General features: G+C 41.5%; 1 protein-coding gene across 4 annotated transcripts in view; it reads right to left on the bottom strand.

Annotated features, from left to right (window-relative positions):
- The window catches only part of LOC148009506 (lipase class 3 family protein), a 125,003-nt gene that overhangs the window by 52,932 nt on the left and 50,182 nt on the right, over positions 1 to 21,889 (bottom strand). For 3 of the 4 annotated variants that reach the window (XM_087672369.1, XM_087672370.1, XM_087672371.1), the window contains exons 2-8: positions 17,155 to 17,287; positions 16,255 to 16,468; positions 16,061 to 16,161; positions 3,657 to 3,778; positions 3,365 to 3,456; positions 3,123 to 3,228; positions 2,770 to 2,924 (exon numbers count right to left, since the gene is read on the bottom strand). In XM_087672369.1, the coding sequence (XP_087528495.1) occupies positions 2,770 to 2,924; positions 3,123 to 3,228; positions 3,365 to 3,456; positions 3,657 to 3,778; positions 16,061 to 16,161; positions 16,255 to 16,468; positions 17,155 to 17,287 (923 nt within the window). The remainder of the gene's footprint in view (positions 1 to 2,769; positions 2,925 to 3,122; positions 3,229 to 3,364; positions 3,457 to 3,656; positions 3,779 to 16,060; positions 16,162 to 16,254; positions 16,469 to 17,154; positions 17,288 to 21,889) is intronic. The other variant, XM_087672372.1, reaches the window with a different exon arrangement.

The following is a 21,889-nucleotide window of genomic DNA, read 5'->3' as shown; positions in this document are numbered from 1 at the left end:
AAAACTGCATTTTTACATGGGGAACTTCATGAGGAAGTATATGTACAACAACCCATTGGTTTTGCATTTGAAGGCTCAAAACACTTGGTTTGCAAGCTGAAAAATGCTTTATATGGTTTGAAACAAGCTCCTAGAGCTTGGTATGCAAAAATAGATGCTTTCTTGCTTAGCATACCCAAATACATTGGGCCTTGCATCCCATGTATTGGTTGTTGCATATCATAAGGATTTGTACCATATATACCCATGCCCATATGTGACCCTAGACCAGCCATAGCATGGAATATCCTCCCACCACCAAAGCACCCTGAGTGCCCCATATTTGCATGCATGCCTTGCCATAAAAAATCCATCAGATTGGCAGTACCAAGATGGCCTTGCATTTGCGTGTCTTGCCCACTGGCACTAGTTGCTTTTGCTCATCCCCAACTTTTGGTGCATCTTGAGGCTCCAATGGCTACTCTTTCAGAGCTTCAAGCTGTCCCAAAGTTTTGGATGATTGCATCTTCTTCTTGTCCTTGTTGTCATTCTTCACAGAGTTCAAAAATCTCATGCTTGGCTAACTAGGCAAAGATGTATATTGTTACCCTCAATCGAGCCTTAAACTAGTCATCGTATTCTTCATCTCCTTGCTTGTCATCAACATCTAGTGGCCTAGAGTGACATGCTTCTTGCTCAACACCCAATTTTCAGCTTGCTACCTATCAAGCACTGCATTTTCCCCTTCATAAAGTGCATTTTTGGATTGGAAGGCATCATCACTGCTTGATCCCATCTCAATGTATGAAGACATGCTTGTTATAATGCACTCAACTAATCACAATTTCAACAAGAATGCAACTTCTCTAACTTGCACACATGCCTTAAGCCCACCTACTCAAGGGAGTTGATGTATCCCAACAATGGAACCATGAAGCCAACCTTTCTTCCTAGCAAGGGTGTTGATAACTTAATATACCTTAAATTACAACAAGCATTAGATACACATATCTAGAAATACACACTTTACTACTTAATCTTAGATAGCCCACACCCAATTGGCCCCAACAACTGGCACCCCTTGTGGTATTTCTTTATCTTGTACTACTATAAGTTGAATTACACTAAGATTGAGCTGATCTCCTTCAATCTTCAATACAATGGCTATAATAAATGACCAACACTACTTCGGCACAATTTGCCCCTTGATTATACAAAAACTAGTAGCCACAAGTACCTGTCCAGCATAACTTTGTACAACTTTTGTCAATGTCACCCACTATTCACTAGGGCTAGGCCGCCACCATGCCTTAACTGACTTGCACTTCCCATGTGCACAACTTCATAACACCAAAGCTAAGCATCAAAACTACACATCCTTGTGACACAAAATCTATATAACCATTGTTTCTATGTGAACAAGAAGGCTGCACGATTTCAATCCAATCCATATCAATCATAGTGGCATCATCCAATTTTGTTGTTGAATATGCTTACTAGTAGCCACTTGCTCGTTGTGATGCAAAGCATTAACAATTGGGGATGGATACAACATAGGCTAAATAGAAGAGTCTCCTACATTGGAGTCACTTCCTATGATCATAGTGAGCTTGTACCTATATTGGACTTGCCTCTTTAAGTTGATTTTCTTGTTTAGTCAATTTGTGGAGAAGGAATGAGAGAGACCCACCTTCCCAAAATTTCATGAACTACTTTGCAAGATCAAAACGAGGGTCCCATGGCATAACATATGCAAAAACGATGGACCCCCCCTACTCCTAGATCATTGGCAATTCATTGATGAGAACTTGCAATCAGCCATATATTCCATCTATGATGACAGCTTACTCGCTCTCTTTCCTCTTCATTTGCCCAAGTTTGATGTTGCTCAAGTGTGTTAGAGTTGTAACTATGGCATCAAAACTAGTGTTGTTAACATCCTAAGAGTCCAGTTGGCATGTCTACTTTTTGAAGAAACCAACATTAAGTCCCTCTCAAGTGGGCTCCTTATGGGTTAGTTTTGGTGTCTCCTTCACACACAATGGAACAACCGTACTCAGCTTAGCTTGCAAATTCCTCCTTGTTCCATTGCTTGTGAGCTTACAGTTATGCAGCACTTGCAGAATCATGACATAGTGTTGTATGTTCAGGCTTTTGCTTTAGACACATGGTGTACATGCATTCTACTCTAGGAAGTTGTGGCTTAGCTTATAGATAGTGGCTCAGCATTTACAGATGAAGCAGCCGTATGCCAATCATGTCATCGTTATTGGAAACACCCCAAAACTCATTTTTTCTTTTCCATTTCTGTTCATATATTCCATTTTGTCTTTCTCATCCCTATAGTCTCTGGAAAACTCCCATACTCCAAGGTTTTGCTGTTTCTATTACCCTTACCGTTCTGGTTCCCATTCTCTTCCCATTTCCCTGTTTCCCATAAATATAGACCAAGTTGCAAGCTGAATACAGAGTTCACACTCTATCTTCTTTCTGGCTAGGTAGCGTGAGGGATAAGGCTGAGCTACAAAACCAATACAACTGAAAGGAGGTCAATTACTACTCATTTAATTACAAAATGCCACCACAACCGAAAACCAACAATTTTAGCAGCACTTTTTGTGTCTTGAGATGTGACCAACAAGCACTGCTAGGATGAAAAGAACCTGATGGCAAATAGAAAGTCTCAAGAGAGAGAAATTTCTTTTGTGGTCCAAATATCAAGAAGCCTTTTGCACAATGATGAGAAATGAGCGATTAGAGAGATGTCACATCACATTGTCAGCCACTTACTGTAGCAGCCCCTGTAGGTCATTTTCTGTAAGAATGCACTCTCTACCAAGCCCATCAGTCAGCAGATCCTCTGGAGTTTCAGTCCCACGGACTGCTACTACCACACACTGAAGTTGATGCACAACTGTCACAAAATATGCACACTCCCGTTTGGCCTGCATCAGTCACAATAAGTTGTCAGAGGACTACTTGTTAAGATGGTGAATGGAAAGAATGTGCAATCAAATGAATACAAGAACATCCACACTGACATAGATACAAACAGCAGAGGGAAGTTAGCATAATGAAATTGAAAATAATCTAAAGCATGCTTAACCATGAGTTTCAAATCAGTATCCGATGAATGATTATACCTGATAAACACGCCCTCTACGAAGGGCTTCTGGAGGCAATTTAACATGCGTCAAAAATGCAGTAGCATGACCCCTACACCAGTTGTCACCCTCCAACTTTGGCAACCTACAACATTGACTTACATTAGGCACAGACCTCATACCCCCGACAACTTTGGGAACCTACAACATTGACTTACATTAGGCACAGGCCTCATATCCCTGACAACAAAACAAGCTTTGCTATAGTTTTGAAGCTTGACCTGTTCCTGTTCCAAGGAGCAAAGACTCCTTGCCGGCGAACCCACACACAGGGGAAAAGTAAGGGATTCCGCCCCACATCAAGTAGCGGGCCCTACCAAATAAATAAGGTGCATGAGATCTACAATATTTATCATGAAGTATATCTTCTTGTTATCTTTCTGTCTTACACCTTCAACTAAAAACTCTATACAACATTTTGTTCAACACCACAGCCAGTGTTGATCACTGCAGATTTCAAGTTGACACAAAAATTCTTCTAATATAGCAGTAACTCTTCAGATGGTAGCATACTGTGTATGCAGCTACAGCATAAGGATGGAGAAGAGCTGCTTCTTGTATTAAAGCTTCTGGTGCAGGGGGAAGCTGATCCACAGGCAACTGGTGCGGCTGCTGAAGCTGTAAAAGTGCAAGACCTGCATGGAGTAGACAGTCAAAACTTAATCACACTAAAAGTGTGATTGCTAAGATAACAGCATATAGAGCTTTTGTAAAGTTAAGTATTTCTTCAAAAGAACATTTTGTACCAATGGCATTAGGCTAAAAACAATCAGAAGATTGCATGGTGCGGGTGCAAGCTACAAGAGGACAATTTATCATCTCATATGTGTCCATCTTAGGAGGACCAGGCAGCCACTTATTCGTTGCCAAAAAAGTTGTGGCTGATTATATTACTCAAAAGAAAATATGAAGTACAAATCCTCAACAATCTAGCTAGAGCTATATGCCAATCAAACCAAATATATACAATGCTTCTCAGGGCAGTCTAATGGGGTTGGGAGAAAGAAGCCATGGTGAAGATGTGAGAATGAGCAATGGAATCAGAAGAGGCATAACTGCTGAACACCAAGTACAATGAACAGTGAAAAAGAGAAAACAAGAACTTAAACAATGAATGAACGGGCAATGGAATCCACCCAGCAATACCTCCAATCTCCCTCTCTCCAAGTGGATGTGATCTGATCCAACAAGAATGGAAGACTAGAGCATATAGGTTATAGGACGATACTCCAGACAAATGGACTAGCCCTCAGCCTCATAGAGAGCCTAAAACCAATGAAATGTACACCAGGAACACCCTCTCTCGGATCATCAATGATCGGTGCACTAAAATCTACAACAATCGTAGACATGCAAACCTCTAAGACCCCTCACCATGTCCCATACCACAGCAAAAGGTCTGCCAGAAATGTATAACATCATCATACATCCAACAATGACAAGTGATGCTCAAAGAAGACACTCAAAGTACCCAAATAAATACACCACCAAAAATACTTCACAAGTCTAGCTCTAGGTCATGACTCCCAATCCAAAAGACATCTAAAAAAGAAGCACCAAGTCGATGTCAACCATACTCAAACTTCAAACTCTAATCGCAAAAATTAGAAAGAGTTTGATCTCTCTGTCTATCATGAACAGCCCCACGAAAAAGTACATTATGACCATGGATTCTTGCCTTCGACCAAGCCATCGTAGTATTTCCCCCACATGAGAATAGACTAGAAGCAAACATTGCTTGATGACCAAAATAATAGGATAAAGAGCCACAAGCATGAGAGAGAGAGAGAGAGAGAGAAAGAGAGATGTCAAAAGATGACGTACCAGCAAGATAGTAGGGTTTGCAGGGAGGAACACGGAGTGAACTCGGCAAACACGTAGAAGACAAGAGAAGAGAGAAGAAACTCTGATGAATGGAATGATGAAGTTCTGAATCATAAAGTGAATGTGATACAAGGAAACAAGGGTGCCGTAGCACAAGGAAGATGATGAAGACAGCCACGAACCACGAACCACGAACCACAATGTCCTCCTAAAGGGGTGTGAGGGCGGTGGAGAGGCTAGAGAGAAGACGTGACGGACTTAATAAATCAGCCGTGAAGAACGAGTGACAAAGGTAGCCTATAAATAGGCAAGAGACTGTCTAGGGTGGAGCCCAAAGGGAGGGCGTCAGCTATCTAGGATGGCACCCCACTATGGGAACGCAGCCCCTTTTTGAGGCTGTCCACTGTGAAACTCTAAACTCAAAACACAAAACACAGAACGCAAAATTGCCGGTGAAGGGTTTCTTAACACCCCCTCTCAGGCCCAAAAAGACGAACAAGATAAGAGTGAGGTGCAGATGAAATGCTACATGCTAAAGAATGCTCACGCAGCATGTGCCACTTGGACAGTGTCCCTCGTGGGGAAAATGTTCACTTGCCCAAGCGCCCTAGTGTAACCAGCCTTCCTTCCATGGATGGGTGGTAAATCCCTAATTAGAACAGCAGCAAACAATTAATGCAAATCTGAAAACACATATTTACCTACTGATCTTGAACAATGCATACCCGTTTGGCCCCAAAATTGGCACTCCTTTCAATATTTCTTTAGCTAGATTGAAGAAAACGTTTATTTACATTGGGATTCTCCCGATCCCCTTCAAAATCCAAACTCCCTTTACTGTCCAAAGTGACCAGCAAGTCTTCAATATGATTTGCCCCTTGATTCCGGCACTTAATTGGACATCATCCACTTCATAGACGACGGAAATGCCCCAAATTCAATGGTTGGCTAATCCTCCACCTGAATTTAGCTGTAATTCACCTTCAGCCCTGAAAAATCCAAGTCTTGGAGACTCCAATTTCTGGCACACTTCCCAAGGCTTCTGCTAAACCTTGATTTTTGCTGTAAATTAGGGTTTACATTAAAGAAATTTGCAATTTCTCAGCCTCCGAGGGTCCAAATGCTGAGATCTTCGAAGCAAGGATGTGAAATGGCATGGAGATGAGAGAGAAAATTCAGAGTTTTGTCGCGAAGAATGATTGAAAATCAGTCAAATGTAGCTAGTCCCCTACCACAATATCTTGTAAATGCAAAGAATTAAAGAAAATCAGTCATTTACTGCTACTGCCCTGTCTCAACAGCGTGTAGATGCTGTCACCTACTGTTGATTGGTCTTCTCCAATCCCTGGCTGCCTCAGAAGGTCCTCCAATGGCTGCAAATCAGACCAGCAACATCTCCTCCCTCTATTTTGCAGGCTGAATACACTAAAAATGCCTCTCCAACCTCTAAAGACCTTTTTCAATCTTGCATGGGCATTTTTGACAAGTGGTAACCTTCTCAAATGGTTTTTCCAACATTATTCATAATTAAATATTAATTTTCAGTCTTTAAATACTGAAAATTAATCTAATAATTATTTTGGTGCCCTAAAAAATAATCTGACTGACCAATAACTGCCGAGTGTCTCTACGTTATCTTTAACCATCAGATTGGCATTAGGTACCATTAAACGCCACTTTTCTAGTGTCACCAACTGATACTTATGGCCAAATGAATAACCTAGGCCAACAATTGGCACCAGATACCACCAAGTACCTGTGCAGCATAACTTATAGTAACTTTTACCTTTGATATCCTGTGATTTTCTCGGGTCCTAGACTCGTAAATTTACTCTAACCCCAATTGCACCTCACATTTGTAACATTTACTTAATCATGTGATTAAAAATTAATCCACATGTTAAGTGAGGCTTCAAAAATACATGTCCTCATGGCAACCCTCCCCCTTGAAATCCTTGCAATCATCCTCGATTGCACTGCCAAATGCATCAAAAGCAAAGTACTACACTGGAATTTCCATAGGGCATCATAGTCAACACAACATTGCGCACTATTGTTCAACCATTTCTTATGCCCAACATATGCTGAAAATGACCAGACAACATAGCATAACATAAGACTCACAAAGAATCTCAAAAACATTGCCAGATTATCATGTGACATGTCTATTTCTCATGAGCTCAACTCATCTGGCAAAACCAAACCATAATATAGCGAAAACCAAGCATAAACCATGGCTAAAACATCAATGGCATCATAACATATGTTGTTGTCCATGGAACTACATGTAAACCATTGAAAACCGAGCATAATCTGATCACTTGCTGATCTGAGAACTGATCACAAGCTGCTGCAAATGTGACTCCAAATTGATCACAAAGTCATTGCAAAAATAGACCAGTAATCAATGCAAAAACTGATGCAAAACTAATCTAAAAAGTAACCATAAACGGTTCTCAAGCTGATCAAAACTAAGCTGAAACTGATCTGAATTTTTGTCTCAAAATTGAGGTAAAATTCATGCCAAATTGATCATAAGTTGATGCAAAAGTATAGCTCCAGTGCCCGGGTGAAACTCATACTCATCTACATACATCTCATAGTGACTAGTACACTAAGTAAGTAGTGATCTCATGGCAAACATACTGTCAGTGCAGTACCTTGAATGCATGTTGAATACATCCAACATCCACTACATACGGGAGCTGTCCATAACTAGATGAGCGGAGATGCTAGCTCCCTCGCAAGCATCAAGTAATACTCTGGACCTCTACTCTGCTGATTCTGATTGAGCTCGAACTAGAAAGCATCAAGGTAAAGCTGCAACAACTGAGGATGGTCTGCTAAGTCATTCTCCTCCATCCATTGGTAAATAATTTTGAAACTTCACCAAGTACCTTCTGGAACCTTTACCTCTGATTTTTCTCTCTTTGTGTGCCAAAATCTGCTCTAGTACCAATATTTCATTGAGCTATTCAACCTCCGGCTGAAATTCAGCAGAGAAATCCTCTAGCACATCTCCATGAAAAGGTCTAAGCAAGCTCACATGAAAGGCATTGTGTATGTGCCAGTGTAGAGGCATTTTTAGCCTATAGCATGCATCACTGGTCCTCTCCAACACTTGAAATGGGCCATAGTATCTCATAGACAGCTTTGGATACAATCGCTCCTTGCCCTTCATCTTTTTCAGCCTTGCCTTTTCAAAAATATATAATCACCCTCTACAAATTGCAAAGCACCTCTATGGAGATCAGCTGCCCTCTTTTGCTTTTCTTGCGATCTCTAAAGTGCACACTTAACCTTCTGATAAGTTGCATCCATGCTTAACACATAGACATCAAACTCAAAGATCTTATCTTTTGTGTGCAAAATAGGGGGTACTTTCTTACCACCCTCTACCACCTCAAATGCAGCTTTGCCCGTAGAACTATGCACTGTGTTGTTGTAAGCAAACTTAACCAAGGACAAATATTGCTACCACTATGTCTTGTGATCTGAAACATAGCACCTCAAAAGATCTAACACTATGGAATTTGCTTCCTCAGACTAACCATCTGTCTGCGGATGGAAGGATGATGAGACTTTCAATGTGGTACCCATATTCTCAAACAAGCCCTTCCAAAATAAACTGGTCATCCGAGGGTCTCAATCACTAATGATCGACACTAGCATACCATGATATTAAAGATGTGCTACAAAAACAATCATGCCATATGATCAACCTTAATTTTCTTCCTCACCGGCATGAAATGAGCTTGTTTGCTAAACCTGCAAATGATAGTCCATATCCCATCATTCCCTATAAGTATCTTAGGAAGCTCAAAAATAAAGTCCATTGCAATGCTTTGCCAAGGCCTATCTCAAATAGACAAGGGCTACAACAAACCCAGCATCTTTTGCCTATCATGCTTTACCTTCTAGCATACGATGCATGTCTTAACAAACTATTCTACATCATACCTCAAAGCTGGCCAATGAAAGAAATGCTCCACTGCCTTGACCGTGGCATCAATACCTCTATGTCTTGCATACGGAGGAGCATGACTTTCAGTGATAACTCTAGGCCTTAACTACTTTGTGACACATGGTCGTCCATGCATCATTAGAAATCCATCTTTTACACAAAGTGTCCATGCCTTTGGCCATTGCAAAGTTGATCATAAACATTAGCAAAGTTCGAATCAGCAACATATTGCTCTTTCATGGCATCCAACTCAGTGTGATAAACCATATTGACAGTCGACAACTGAGGTTTACGTGACAATGCATCACTTTTCCCACTCTTTCTCTGCAATTTATTCCTCTTTCCAGCCCTATTTTTCAGATCTGCCCTGATTTTCAGCTTCATTTTCAGATTTACCATTTTTCTCAGTCTTTGACTCTTTGACATGTGACTTGGCATCATCATTGTGGAATCTTGCATCCTTTCCACACAGCAATATGTCAGCTGTAGTAGCAGTTTCTATAAGCTGAGACATGCTAGAAACAATGGACTTAATGCAAAAATCCCGAATACCCTTTGACAAACCACAAATATACTTGTCCACCTACTCATGGAGGGGTACTATCCGATGAGAAGTAACTGGCACCAATGCATCCCAAAACTTCTTATTATACTGATCTAATTTCTTGTGATCTTTGGAATTCAACTGATTCCAAGCTGTCATAATGTCTACTTCAAAGGTACTTGTCAACCAACTTAAAGCAAACATTTGCTTGAACTGGACCCAAGTGGTAGGTGACTTCCCTTGAATAAAAAGTGTAGACCACCATTGCAATACATTTCCCTTCAAAAATGTGGCTTCCTTGCGTATCTTAGATGCCTCTATGAAGTTGCCTCCAGAAGAAGGTTGCATCAAACTGCTGAATAAAAACAAGTGCTTTCAGCCTATCTTGTGCACCATTGAAAGGCTCAAACTTCACGCTTTTGCCACCTTCATCATAGTCCTTCAGCGGACCTATGGGAATCAAGTTATCATAAATGGGCTGCTGCAAAAAGGGTGCATTGGCTGTATTTGCATTTCCTTCTGTTCTTGTGGCTGTCCCAAAGCTCTAGAAAGTGTCTTCTTCTCTTTGCCTTTGCTGTCCTTCTTTGGGGCATTCAAGAATCGAGTGAACTAGGGACCCTTTGCCAATTCAACAAAAAGATTTGTCATTGTATGCATTCGATCCTTGAAGCTATCATCAAATTCTTCAGCCCCTTGCTGGTCATCAGCCTCTTCATGCATTGAAGTGCCAACATTTGGGTCCTTTCCCACATTTTCAGCATGTTGTCCATGCTGAGAACCATGCCCAACATCAATCATTGCATTTCTCCCTTCACCACATTATTGACCAAGGAGTGATGTATCCTCTCCACTTAATCCCGTATCACCATGTGAAGACATGCTGCTTGTAACTCATTGTTGAGAAGTATTTCAATAAAAATGCAATAGTCCCAAGTTGCAATCAAGTACCCCGGGCCCACCAATTCAAAGGATTTGATGGTATCCCGGCAATGGAACCATGTAACCAGCCTTCCTTCCGTGGATGGGTGGTAAATCCCTAATTACAACTTAATTACAACAGCAAACAATTAATGCAAATCTGAAAATACAAATTTACCTACTGATCTTGGACAATGTACACCCGTTTGGTCCCAAAATTGGCGCTCCTTTCAATATTTCTTTAGCTTTATTGAAGCAAAAGTTGATTTACAATGGGATTCTCCTAATCCCCTTCAAAATCCAAACTCCCCTTACTGTCCAAAGTGACTAGCAAGTCTTCAATCTGATTTGCCTCTTGATTCCAGCACTTAATTGCCCTTCACCCACTTCACAGACGATGGAAATGCCCCAAATTCAATGGTTGGCTAGTCCTCCACCTGAGTCCTCCACCTGAATTTAGCTGTAATTTACCTTCAGCCCTGAAAAATCCCAAGTCTTGGAGCTTCCATTTTTTTGGCACGCTGCTAGAGGCTACTACTAAACCCTAATTTCTATTGTAAATTAGGGTTTACATCAGAGAAATTTGCAATTTCTCAATCTCCAAGGGTCTAAATACTGAGATCTTTGGAGCAACGATGTGAAATGACATGGAGATGAGAGAGAAAATTCAGAGTTTTGTCGCGAAGAATGACTAAAAATCAGTCAAATGCAGTTGCTTCCCTGCCACAACAGCTTGTAGATGCACAGAACTGAAGAAAATCAGTCATTTACTACTGCTGCCCTGTCTCAACAGCCTATAGATGTTGTCACCTGCTATTGATTGGTCTTCTCCAATCCTTGGCTGCCTCAGAAGGTCCTCCAATGGCTGCAAATCAAACCAACAGCATCTCCTCCCTCTCTCTTGCAAGCTGAATACACTAAAAATGCCTCTCTCCAACCTCTAAAGACCTTTTCCAATCTTGCATGGGCATTTTTTACAAGTGGCAACCTTCCTAAATGATTTTTCCAGCATTATCCATAATTAAATATTAATTTTCAATCTTTAAATAATAAAAATTAATCTAATAATTATTTCGGTGCCTAAAAAATAATCTAACCAGCCAATAATTAAATTCGCTAGGTATCTTCCACTCCCGAGTGTCTTTACACCATCTTTGACCATCAAATTAGCGTTAGGTACCATTAAACGCCACTTCTCTAGTATCACCAATTGTCACTTTTGGCCAAATGAATGACCTAGGCCAACAATTGACACCAGATACCACCAAGTACCTATGCAGCATAACTTATAGCAACTTTTGCCTTTGACATCTCGTGATTTTCTCAAGTCCCGGGCTCGTAAATTTACTCTAACCCCAATTGCACCTCACATGTGCAACATTTACTTAATCGTGTGATTAAAAATTAATCCACATATTAAGCGAGGTTTCAAAAATACATATCCTCATGACACCTAGTACAAAGAATGAAAACATGCAATGCAAAGGAGGAATGTCGAACTTTGTGTGGTACCAAGAACCATAAGAATATGCCCATACTTGATCTCGAGAGTTGGCTCCATGCTGACCAAGGAACGAAGAAGATTCATCCTGGAAGCTAAGAATACTACTTGAAAGGAGACCTTTAAAGATAGTCAACAGACTGGATGAGCTGTAGAGCCTGAAACTCAACCTCGGGAGAGAAGCCACTAGCTCTGTGACTCCATGTTGAAAGGAATACAAAGGCCTAGCCACCAAGTCGCTGCTGAAGACCTAAGGGCCCTGATTTAGGTAGATCCTCTAGATCCTGGGTATGAGTAGAGGAAATGACTGCTCAAAGGAGAGCCACTCCTTGAAAGTGAAAGGTGGTGGTGTGAGAAGAACTTCATGGCACATAGAGTCCCTCTCTAAATCTGAAGAAGTAGAAGTAGGAGCCCCTTGTGAAGCCGAAGAAGAACTAGAAGTCCCCTCTAAGGGCGAAGTAAGAAAATTCCCCTCTAAATCCTAGTCTGAGAGAGAGGAAATCCAACCACTCATGGCTCATGGACTGCGAAGCATCAAATGACGAAGAAAGTGCCACCGATCGTGCCGGAAAAGGTATCTGGGACTCAGAAGAAAAAGCCAAAAAGCACCCAGAAGTGGCCTCTCGAACCTGAGTGAAAGAGGGGAGGGAAGAAGAAGGCTCCAGATGAGCCAAGACTGGGAAACAGCGTAAGGTCTTAGAGCCTCCGTGTGCTCGAAAGGACTTGGTGCACATCGGTTGCGGCTTATTGCCTTGAGCATAATATTCCAATAGCCGATGCAGAACGATCTCTGTGGCCCAAAAATGAGAGGTGGCACAGGAAGTGCTAGGTGGGAGATGCATATACTCCGGGGGGATGGGGAGCAAAGGTCAAAGTCTGCAAGCATCGATGGTGTGTCCAGTGATGCCACAATAAGAGCACCCAGTAGATTGGTCATCTGTTGATAAAGAAGCCATGGATATCACTGTGCCTTGCTGAAGAAGGAAGAGGTTAGCCGCGAACCAAGAACTGCAATGTCTGCCTCGAGGGGTATGAGGGCAGTGCAAGGGTTGGAAGTGAACTGCCAGTGGGAGGAGGATGCTACCAACAGTAAGAGGTTGCAACCAATAGAAAAACGCAGGGTACAGCAATATGGTGGAGCTGTCAAGTTGTAGAGAATAGCCGCCAGTAGACTAGCTAAGCCGCCAAGTTGCAGAGAATAACCACCACCAACAGGGAGGACCGCCAACAGTCTGGCTGAGCCGCTAGTAGTAGAGAGCAGCCGCCAGCAATCTCACTGAGCCACCAGCTAACGAGGAGATAAAGGCGGCAATAACAGCCCTGAACATAGGTAGGAAAACAACAAACGCAAGAGGGAGCAGCCACCAGTTAGGATGTTGATGCACTAGAAGAAGAAGAGAAGTGGATGTCAAACCCGCCACCGGTCTTTGCATTCACTGCAGTGGAGGATCTTTGCCATTGTTTGAGCAAATCCAACTCCGATACCATGTCAAAAGATGACGTACCAACAAGACAATAGATTTTGCGAGGAAGAACACGGAGTGAACTCGGCAAACATGGAGAAGAGAAGAGAAGAGAAAATAAACTCTGATGAATGGAATGATGAAGTTCTGAATCATGGAGTGAATGTGATACAAGGAAACAAGGGTGCCATAGCACAAGGAAGATGATGAAGACAGCCACAAACCACGAACCACAATGTCCTCCTAAAGGGGTGTTAGGGCGGTGGAGAGACTAGAGAGAAGAGATGACGGACTCAATGAATCAACCATGAAGAATGAGTGACAGAGGCAACCTATAAATAGGCAAGAGACTGTCTAGGGTGGCGCCCGAAGGGAGGGCGTTAGCTATCTAGGGTGGAGCCCCACTGTGGAAACCTAGCCCCGTTTTGGGGCTGTCCACTGTGAAACCCTAAACGCAAAATGCAAAACGCAAAACTGCGGATGAAGGGTTTCTCAACAAGAGAGAATATATCTACTTATATATGAATGTACAATATGTACATATCAAAGGGTGCCTGCCCACCAACCTCAGGCCATTGTCCTTAACCCCAACGACCTTCCACCTAAAGACCAATGTGCCTTTAAAGGAGAACAACAAACGAAGATACTATCTATTGTCCCATCTCAAGCTCTTCCTTGACGAAGTGATACTTCATCTCAATATACTTTATCTTTGCATGAAAGACAAGATTCCATAGATGGCACTCTTACTATGCCAAATGGGCAAAATGGGTACTCCTCCTGTAGTGCCCAAATCTCCCATTAGATGAGTAAACCATATAGCTTCCTTGCATGCCTCCCTCAATGGTAGCAACATACTTGGCCTCAATGGTAAACAAGGTCGAACATGGCTACAATCAAGAGACCCGTGAAACTCCACCTCCTGTAGATGTAAAAACAAATCCTGTTGACTTTCTAGAGTCAACATTCCCTGCAAAATCTATATCTGCATAACCAAGCATAGATGTATCCTTTCCAAAGAAAATGCACATACTCTTACACCATTCAAGTATCTTATAATACTCTTTACATCTTTGGAATGTTTCTTGCTAGAGTTTGCCACAAACTTGCTAACCACTCCAATTGCACAATCAATATCTAGACGTATAGCTACTACATACATCAAACTACCAATTGTGGATGCATAAGGTATCTCTGCCATTTTAACTTTCTACTCATCTAACTTAGGGCTGTCCTCTTGGCTGAGTTTCATATGTGGAGGCAAGGGAACACTTTTAGCCTTCTCCCTCTCCATATTGAAATGCTCAAGTGCTTTTTCGACATATTTACTATGAGACAAATCGAGGATCATCTTGTGTCTGTTTTGCATAATGCTCATGCCAAGAATATGACCTTCATCTCCCAAATCCTTCATGTCAAATCTTTCATGTAATTTTTTATAACAAGCATCCACATCCAATATAGATTCCCTGACAATAATTATATCATCCACGTAAAGAATCAAGATCATAAGACTAGCATCTATAATCTTCTTCATGTAGGGAGAATAATATGTCTCGCTTTGTGTATACCTGAGAGCACATTAAAGCATCAAACTTATGGCACCACTCCCTTGGAGGTTGCGTCGGTCCATATAAACTTTTGTTAAGCTTATATGCTAGCTATTATTTGCCTTGCATAACAATCCCCTCTGGTTGTTGCATGTAGATATCCTTGTGCAAGTTCCCATACAAGAAAATTTTCTTTGCATCCATCTAGACATGGTCCCTAGCATCCTTGGCAAGCAAAGCAAGCACTGTCCGAAGAGTAGTCATCTTGATTATTGGTGAGAAGATCTCATCAAAGTCTATCCCCTTCTCATATTTAAAACATTTAGTAATCAGTCTTACCTTATACTTAGGCAACGCATCTGATGTTAACATTTTCAACTTATACACCCATTTGCATGTTAATGAAGGCGACTGCTGGCAGTTGCAACCATCATTGTGGAAGTATCAGATCTTCGTGATTAGTTTGCCAAGGATATTTTAGATCATGGCCGTTGCCCTCAACAATACCAGCAAGTGTGTAGCGGACTGTGTGCATGTTGCCAAGGCATGAGCAGGAGAGTATTTTATGGCAGGTTGTGGCTGTTCATCACTTGTTCATGAGTAATCAAGGTACTGTCATGGATTGGGCATGGACACCACTTAGTAGATATGTAATGCAGCAGTGTGCTGGATCACACATGGGGCTGGAGCACAATGCAGATATGTTGTCAGGATCCATAGCTTATACACCCATACTACTGCTATGATATAATATATAAGGATGGTTTCCACTTTTGGGTTCCCTTAAATTTTTTTGAGTTGTGGACCTAACGTCTCACAATTGGTATCAAAGTCAACTCAGGTGAAAAGTGATTGCAATCAGAGGAGAGTGATTGGAATCAGAGGATTCCAAGCCAGTATTTGTTTGGCATGTGGCTATTGCTACCCATGTAAAGACTCCTAATTTTCTGAGTCTATCCATACAGAGTTAAAAAGGATGTGCAGCACATAGCAGATAACAAGGCACTAAGCAAGCAGCTTTGACAAACAGATTGATCTAATTTCAATGGTGATGAAAGCTCCTTACTAATCAGCATTGGGTCATTTCACACACACAGACACAGTAGAGACCACTGCAGACCCAAAGCAAACTTTAAATCTTACTGCCATTTACCTGCAAGAAACTCCAATTGGCTTGCCCCAGCACCTTGATATGAAACAAGATCCCCAAGCACTGCTGCAACAGAATCAACAGCATCGTCATCTCCTGCACTTCTGCAAGCATAAACCCATGTTAAGCAGCCCAATAAAAGTTAGGTGAGGATAACACATTATCATATAATGGAAGCGTCACGCTTGAACACATACATATATTGGGCCCTGCCAAGGCAGCATAGTGCTTCTCTGATCCCATAGTCAAACATTTCATGGTAATAGGTTCTCCATGCCTCACTGTGTCTTGCATACAATGAGCTCCAAGCCAGAACATCTGATCCCATACAGCACTGCATGATTGTCAACACCCACGCTGCAAGTGCCAGAGATAGAAACAATCGCCAATGCCATCCAGCAGAGTCCCTGGCTGCTTTCCAACAAGCGGGCACAGTGCTTTAAGCAACATGTCTACTTAATAGTCACATAGTACGTACATGAAGAACACTAAAAAACGAGACTCATTAGATATAGACTTAGTTCTACGATGCAACTGAACACAAAATGAACCATCAGATTACTCTTTAGTGCAATGAATCTACCTACGTCCCACCTACAAACAGTGCCAAAATTAGTTCTTTGCTATTTGACAACCGAATGGGTAAGATACTTTGCGCTGGAAAACTTTCTAGACAACAGTTCAAAATCCAAAGATCTCAGCAGGTGATGCATGCACCATGATACTTTAGTGCACATTGTAGTAACCTCAAACAAACTTAATGAACTGGCATGTCCTTCAAGACCTAAAAACCTACACCTAAAAGCTTCAGCTGGTAAGCCCACTTTAGTTAACATGCCCCTTTTGAGTATAGGCATCTGCTAATACCATGAGATGTCTCTCTCTTGCTACTTTGGAACTATCCCTGCCCTACTCAATGGCTGAATGTCCTGATGACTGCCAATAAAATCTATTCTGATAATGGAGTCTAGATCAAGACACAATGTGAAAGGCATAACAGATGTTGCATCACTATGGCCTACTTTACAAAAACCAACTTGACCAACTATATGAAATGGCCTCCTGAACTGTCAACTTAAATGATCGACAAGAAAAACCTGTATAGCAAGGATTTGAGCCTGTAGGTGTATGCTTGACAAATAATACAGTCAAATATACTGCTCCAACCAACTGCAACAATGTAACAATGCCACCAAGCCTTCCCCACCAAAGCCAGCGTACATAACGCATCTACAAGAACCATAGTAAGAACTAGCAAGCTAAACTTATTGAAACTGCAAACCACTTGAAAGTTTTTGAAAAGATTAGCTAGCTGTTTCTGCAATGTCCAACATTAATTGATTTGATTTAATAGACAAGCAAATTTTTAAAACAACAGCACCATGAAATAGAAACGTTTAAAATATCTACCATAATTCAATAATCAAACATCCAAACAGGATATACTCATACCTGATGGCAAATACGAAAGAGAAGTAAAGATTTTCTGCAGATAGATATGTGCTTCTTAAGCTATTTAGAAATTCACCACTGATAATACAACAATTAATTTTGAAGAGAACGAGCTAGGGCCACATGAAGGTTTAAAGTGCAAAACAATAGTGTACCGTCATATGTGTCCTTGTGGATGACCACAATGCAGTGCTAGAGAACTTAGGATGCTAAGCAAATCAAAGAGGACATGTGGTATTTGCTTCTCCTACTTGTTGGATGGGAGAGTCACATGTGAAGCCTCTCTTTGGGTGGCAAAATTTTGGATATGTGCAAGAGACTCTTCAACCCTTGGCCATGAGAATTCGCACTCAAGATCCCTCTTCGAGTGCATATGAGAGAAACCGGGGTGCCTATTCTCTTATTCACACGAAGATTCGCAATTGACTTAGCACACAATAGTTAGAGTGGCTAGTCTCAAAGTGACAACATTCCAAAAGCAAATTTCAGCATTACTTAATTAATTTTCAAAAATAAATTGGTGAAATTTAATTATTCCACTTGACCCTACCCATTAATTGGCCTCAACCAATCCTCATTTAATGTGCAAAGCCCTTTGGAACTTAAAGTTGTTTTCAACTTTAATCGGCCTTAGTCCAAACATTAATAAATTAATTAATGCCTCGCCCAAATGTCACCACAAGTACATGTCCAAAATAACTTATAACTCCTACCAATGTCCCCAAATGCATTACTTAGGTTTTGGACTCTCACCATGCCTTAATTGACTTGCACTTCACATGTGCACAACTTACTAATGCCAAAGTTAAGCATTAAAAATATACGTCCCCGTGGCATAAACTACTCCAAAAGCTTATATTTGTGATTGTACACCCAAGTAGTTCCTGCAAAGTGTTGGGCAGCTGTTTCAGCTCCAAGAAACCCATTTCCAGCCTGCATTTTGCTGCTCCTATTCCCTGTATTTTGCTATTATTGCCTCCATTTTGGTTCATCTATTGCCATTTTTTCCAAGACAATTGATGATGGAAATCAAACGGTTTGACAGCCATGGCTTTGACCTTTGGAAAGATCCTATGCAGGGCATATTGTTCCTAAAGGTTTTTTTTTGTTTTGTGAGTCGGGGTGTGCACCTTCATGCCATGATCACTAAGTGAGTATGGTATGCTAGTACACGCGCTATCACAGGGCCAAACCCTTTCGCCTCCGGCTTCGGCGGACGCATCCGCTTTCCTCCACTCCCTTCAGTTGATAGCTCCGGGGAGACCAGCCTCTTGGCTAGTGAGGATAGGCACCAAGACCCCCATATGGGAGCCCAGGTAGTCCGGGACTTGAGAAAGGGTTGCCCTAACTCTCACCCGGTAAAACGCCCCATCCCGACGGGTTTCCGCAGAGGGAGTGCCATGCCCAGCTTGGACGTCGGCTCGTAGGAGGTGTCCGTTCCCGCAGGTTACCTTAAGACCCCATTGCTACAGGTAACCAGTTTTGGTGAAACCAACCATTTGGTGATATCGCAAGAACACAGCTCAGTGATACATGTATTTCATGTCTTCGGGGTATCATCGTCATTTCCCAAGGGATCGGAATTTATGAGCTATGTAGTTCTCGCAGGTATCGCGGTATAGCTTCACCAAGGAATGTAACGACTGAAACATGTCCAGCCGCCACACCCCTCTTCCTAAAGGATTGTGAGGATGCTTTGCAAGAAGATAAACCTGCACAAATGTCTGATGCAGATTGGACCAAAGTAAACAAAAAGGTTGAGGCTTACATTAAGATGGGTGTCACTAATGACATCTTGATAGACATTAAGGGTTTAGATACAAGTTATGCAATATGGGAGAAGTTGAAAACTACCTATGAGATCACCACACTAGTTAATCAAGTGCATTTAATGCGTAAGTTGGTGAATATGCGACTGGATGAGTCAAAGCCAGCAGTTGAGCACTTAAGTGCATTTACAGGTATTTTAAATCAGCTCAAGGATGCAAATTTGGATTTTGATGATAAGTTGAGGGCGATCTTTTTTATCATGACACTGCCTTAACTCTTGGGAGACCTTGGTGGTTTCTCTCAGCAATAACCCCAATCTCTCATATGATGGGGTAAGGAGTTTAATCTTGAATGAAGAAATTAGACGTATGTCTAGTGGAGAAGGCAGCAGCTCAGCTTATAATGTAAGAGGCAAGGCTGAAAAGAAAAATGCAAATGCAAGACAAAGAAACAAAAGCAAAAGCAAAGGAAAGGAAAAGAGTGACATTACTTGCTATCATTGTGGTTAAAAGGGCCACAAGAAACCTGATTGCAGGTACTACAAGAAGGAACAAGAGAGAAAGAAGAATGCAAGAGACAAAAAGAAGGATAAGATAGATGTATCTGAGGCAGCCAAAGGAAAGGAAAAGGCCAATGTGGCCTCCAGTGTGGTCATAGAGGAGCTTTTGGATACAGAGGTTGATGTATTATGTGCCCTTGTTTGTCACATGCAGGATATGCAGATTACCAAGGCTGATGTGATTGATGCACTTTTGTTAGTTGATGATGGTGTCACTCAGACTTGGATTGTAGGCTCTGGTGCCTCTTTCCATGTAACTCCTTGCTTGAAGTGTTTTGTTATGTTCAATGCAGGCAATCATGGAAAGGTATATCTTAGAAATAACCATGCTTGCAGCATTGATGGGATTGACACTGTACACTTGTCTTTAGACAATGGGCGAGAGGTTGTGTTGAAATATGTCAGATATGTGTCTGGCATTAAAAAGAGTTTACTATCTATTGGTCAGCTTAACTTGCATGGTTACACTACATTGTTTAGTGGTGGTTTGTGGAAAGTGAAAAAGGGTTCCATGCTGATTGCAAAAGGAACCAAGAAGGGCACTTTATATTGTTTGCACTGTAAAGCTTTGAATGGCAAGTTTCTTGCAGTTGCTGAAATTGGCTGTCATTTGAAGTTATGACATAAGAGATTAGGCCATATGAGCCAAAAAGGATTTGATGTCCTTACCTCTCTGAAGAGGGTTGATGGAAAAGGCTCTAAACTTGACTTTTGTAATGAGTGTCAATTTGAAAAGCAAATAAAAAATTCTTTTTACTCTGGTCTCTCTTGTAAGTCCAATGTCTTGGACTTAGTGCATTCTGATGTATGTAGTATGCCCATGAAATCGTTGGGTAGTGCTACATATTTTGTCTCCTTTATTGATGATTGTTCCAAAAAGATTTGGGTATACCTGTTGAAAAAGAAAAGTAAAGTGTTTGTTAATTTTAAAGCTTTTCATGCATTTGTGACCACTCAAACAGGTAGAAAGTTGAAATGCTTGAGAACTAATAGTGGGGATGAGTTCACATCTACTAAATTCAAGTCCTTTTATGACTTGCATGGAATTACAAGGGAGCTTACAACTCCTTACAGCCTTTCTTCAAATGGGGTGGCTGAAAGATATAATAGGACTTTATGTGAAAGAGTGCGATGCATGCTGTCCACTGCTAATCTCCCTCATGAATTTTAGGGAGAGGCACTCAAAACCGCGGTTCACATTTGCAACCACTCTCCAAACGCGTCCTTATATAATGGCATCCCTGAGAAGGTTTGGTCTGGCCACCAAAGGCATTTTCATGGGCTATGGTGATGAGGGTGAATTTGGCTACAGAGTGTGCTTACCTCAGTCTAAGAAAATTATTCGCAGCCGTAATGTTATGTTTAATGAGGCAAATTTGTTGAAAGGTACTTTAGCCTCTAATCAAGATATGAAAAACGTCCAATTTCAGAATTTGCAGCCACCTATTACTTCACATGATGAGCCCTCATGGTGCTCTACCATAGGCTGAAACTGATGATCAGCCGATTATTTTTGAGACAGATGATGATGAACAGCGAATAGGAGCACAAGGAGGTCATGGACAGCAAGATAGACTTGCTGATTATGAAAATGCAGGTGCCGGTAATGAAAATGAAGGTGCTGTACAGCATGAACAGCATGCTGAAAATGGCTTATAGCAGCTAAAAAATGTTGAAAATAACATACCTCCAGATATAGACCCAATTCCTAAAAATGTTGATCGTTGTGTATGCAGGTCTACATGCATAAGAAGGCAACCGTTTACTGCAAAGCGAAGGAAGTGGAAAACGAGGCATCAACAGGAAAAATGCAAGGCAGAAAAAAGGAAAAGGCGCCCTACAAGAGAGTGGGCCCGGAAGAAATCTAAAAGCATGGGAACAACCACCAGGAGTACAAGACGCAACCATGGAAGCCGCAAAGCAAGAAGGAACAACCACCAGGAGTACAAGACGCAACCATGGAAGCCGCAAAGCAAGAAGGCGCACCTTTAAATATAAAGGCGCAGCCAAAACCTCTATAAAAGAACGTCGGACTCTCACCCGTGCAATTT

Source organism: Lygodium microphyllum, chromosome 30 (assembly GCF_053477565.2).
Source record: "Lygodium microphyllum isolate KBCC chromosome 30, Lygodium_microphyllum_v1.1.10, whole genome shotgun sequence".
Lineage (NCBI taxonomy): Eukaryota > Viridiplantae > Streptophyta > Polypodiopsida > Schizaeales > Lygodiaceae > Lygodium > Lygodium microphyllum.
The sequence above is the reverse complement of the archived record's forward strand: the minus strand, read 5'-3'. Positions and strand labels throughout refer to the sequence as shown.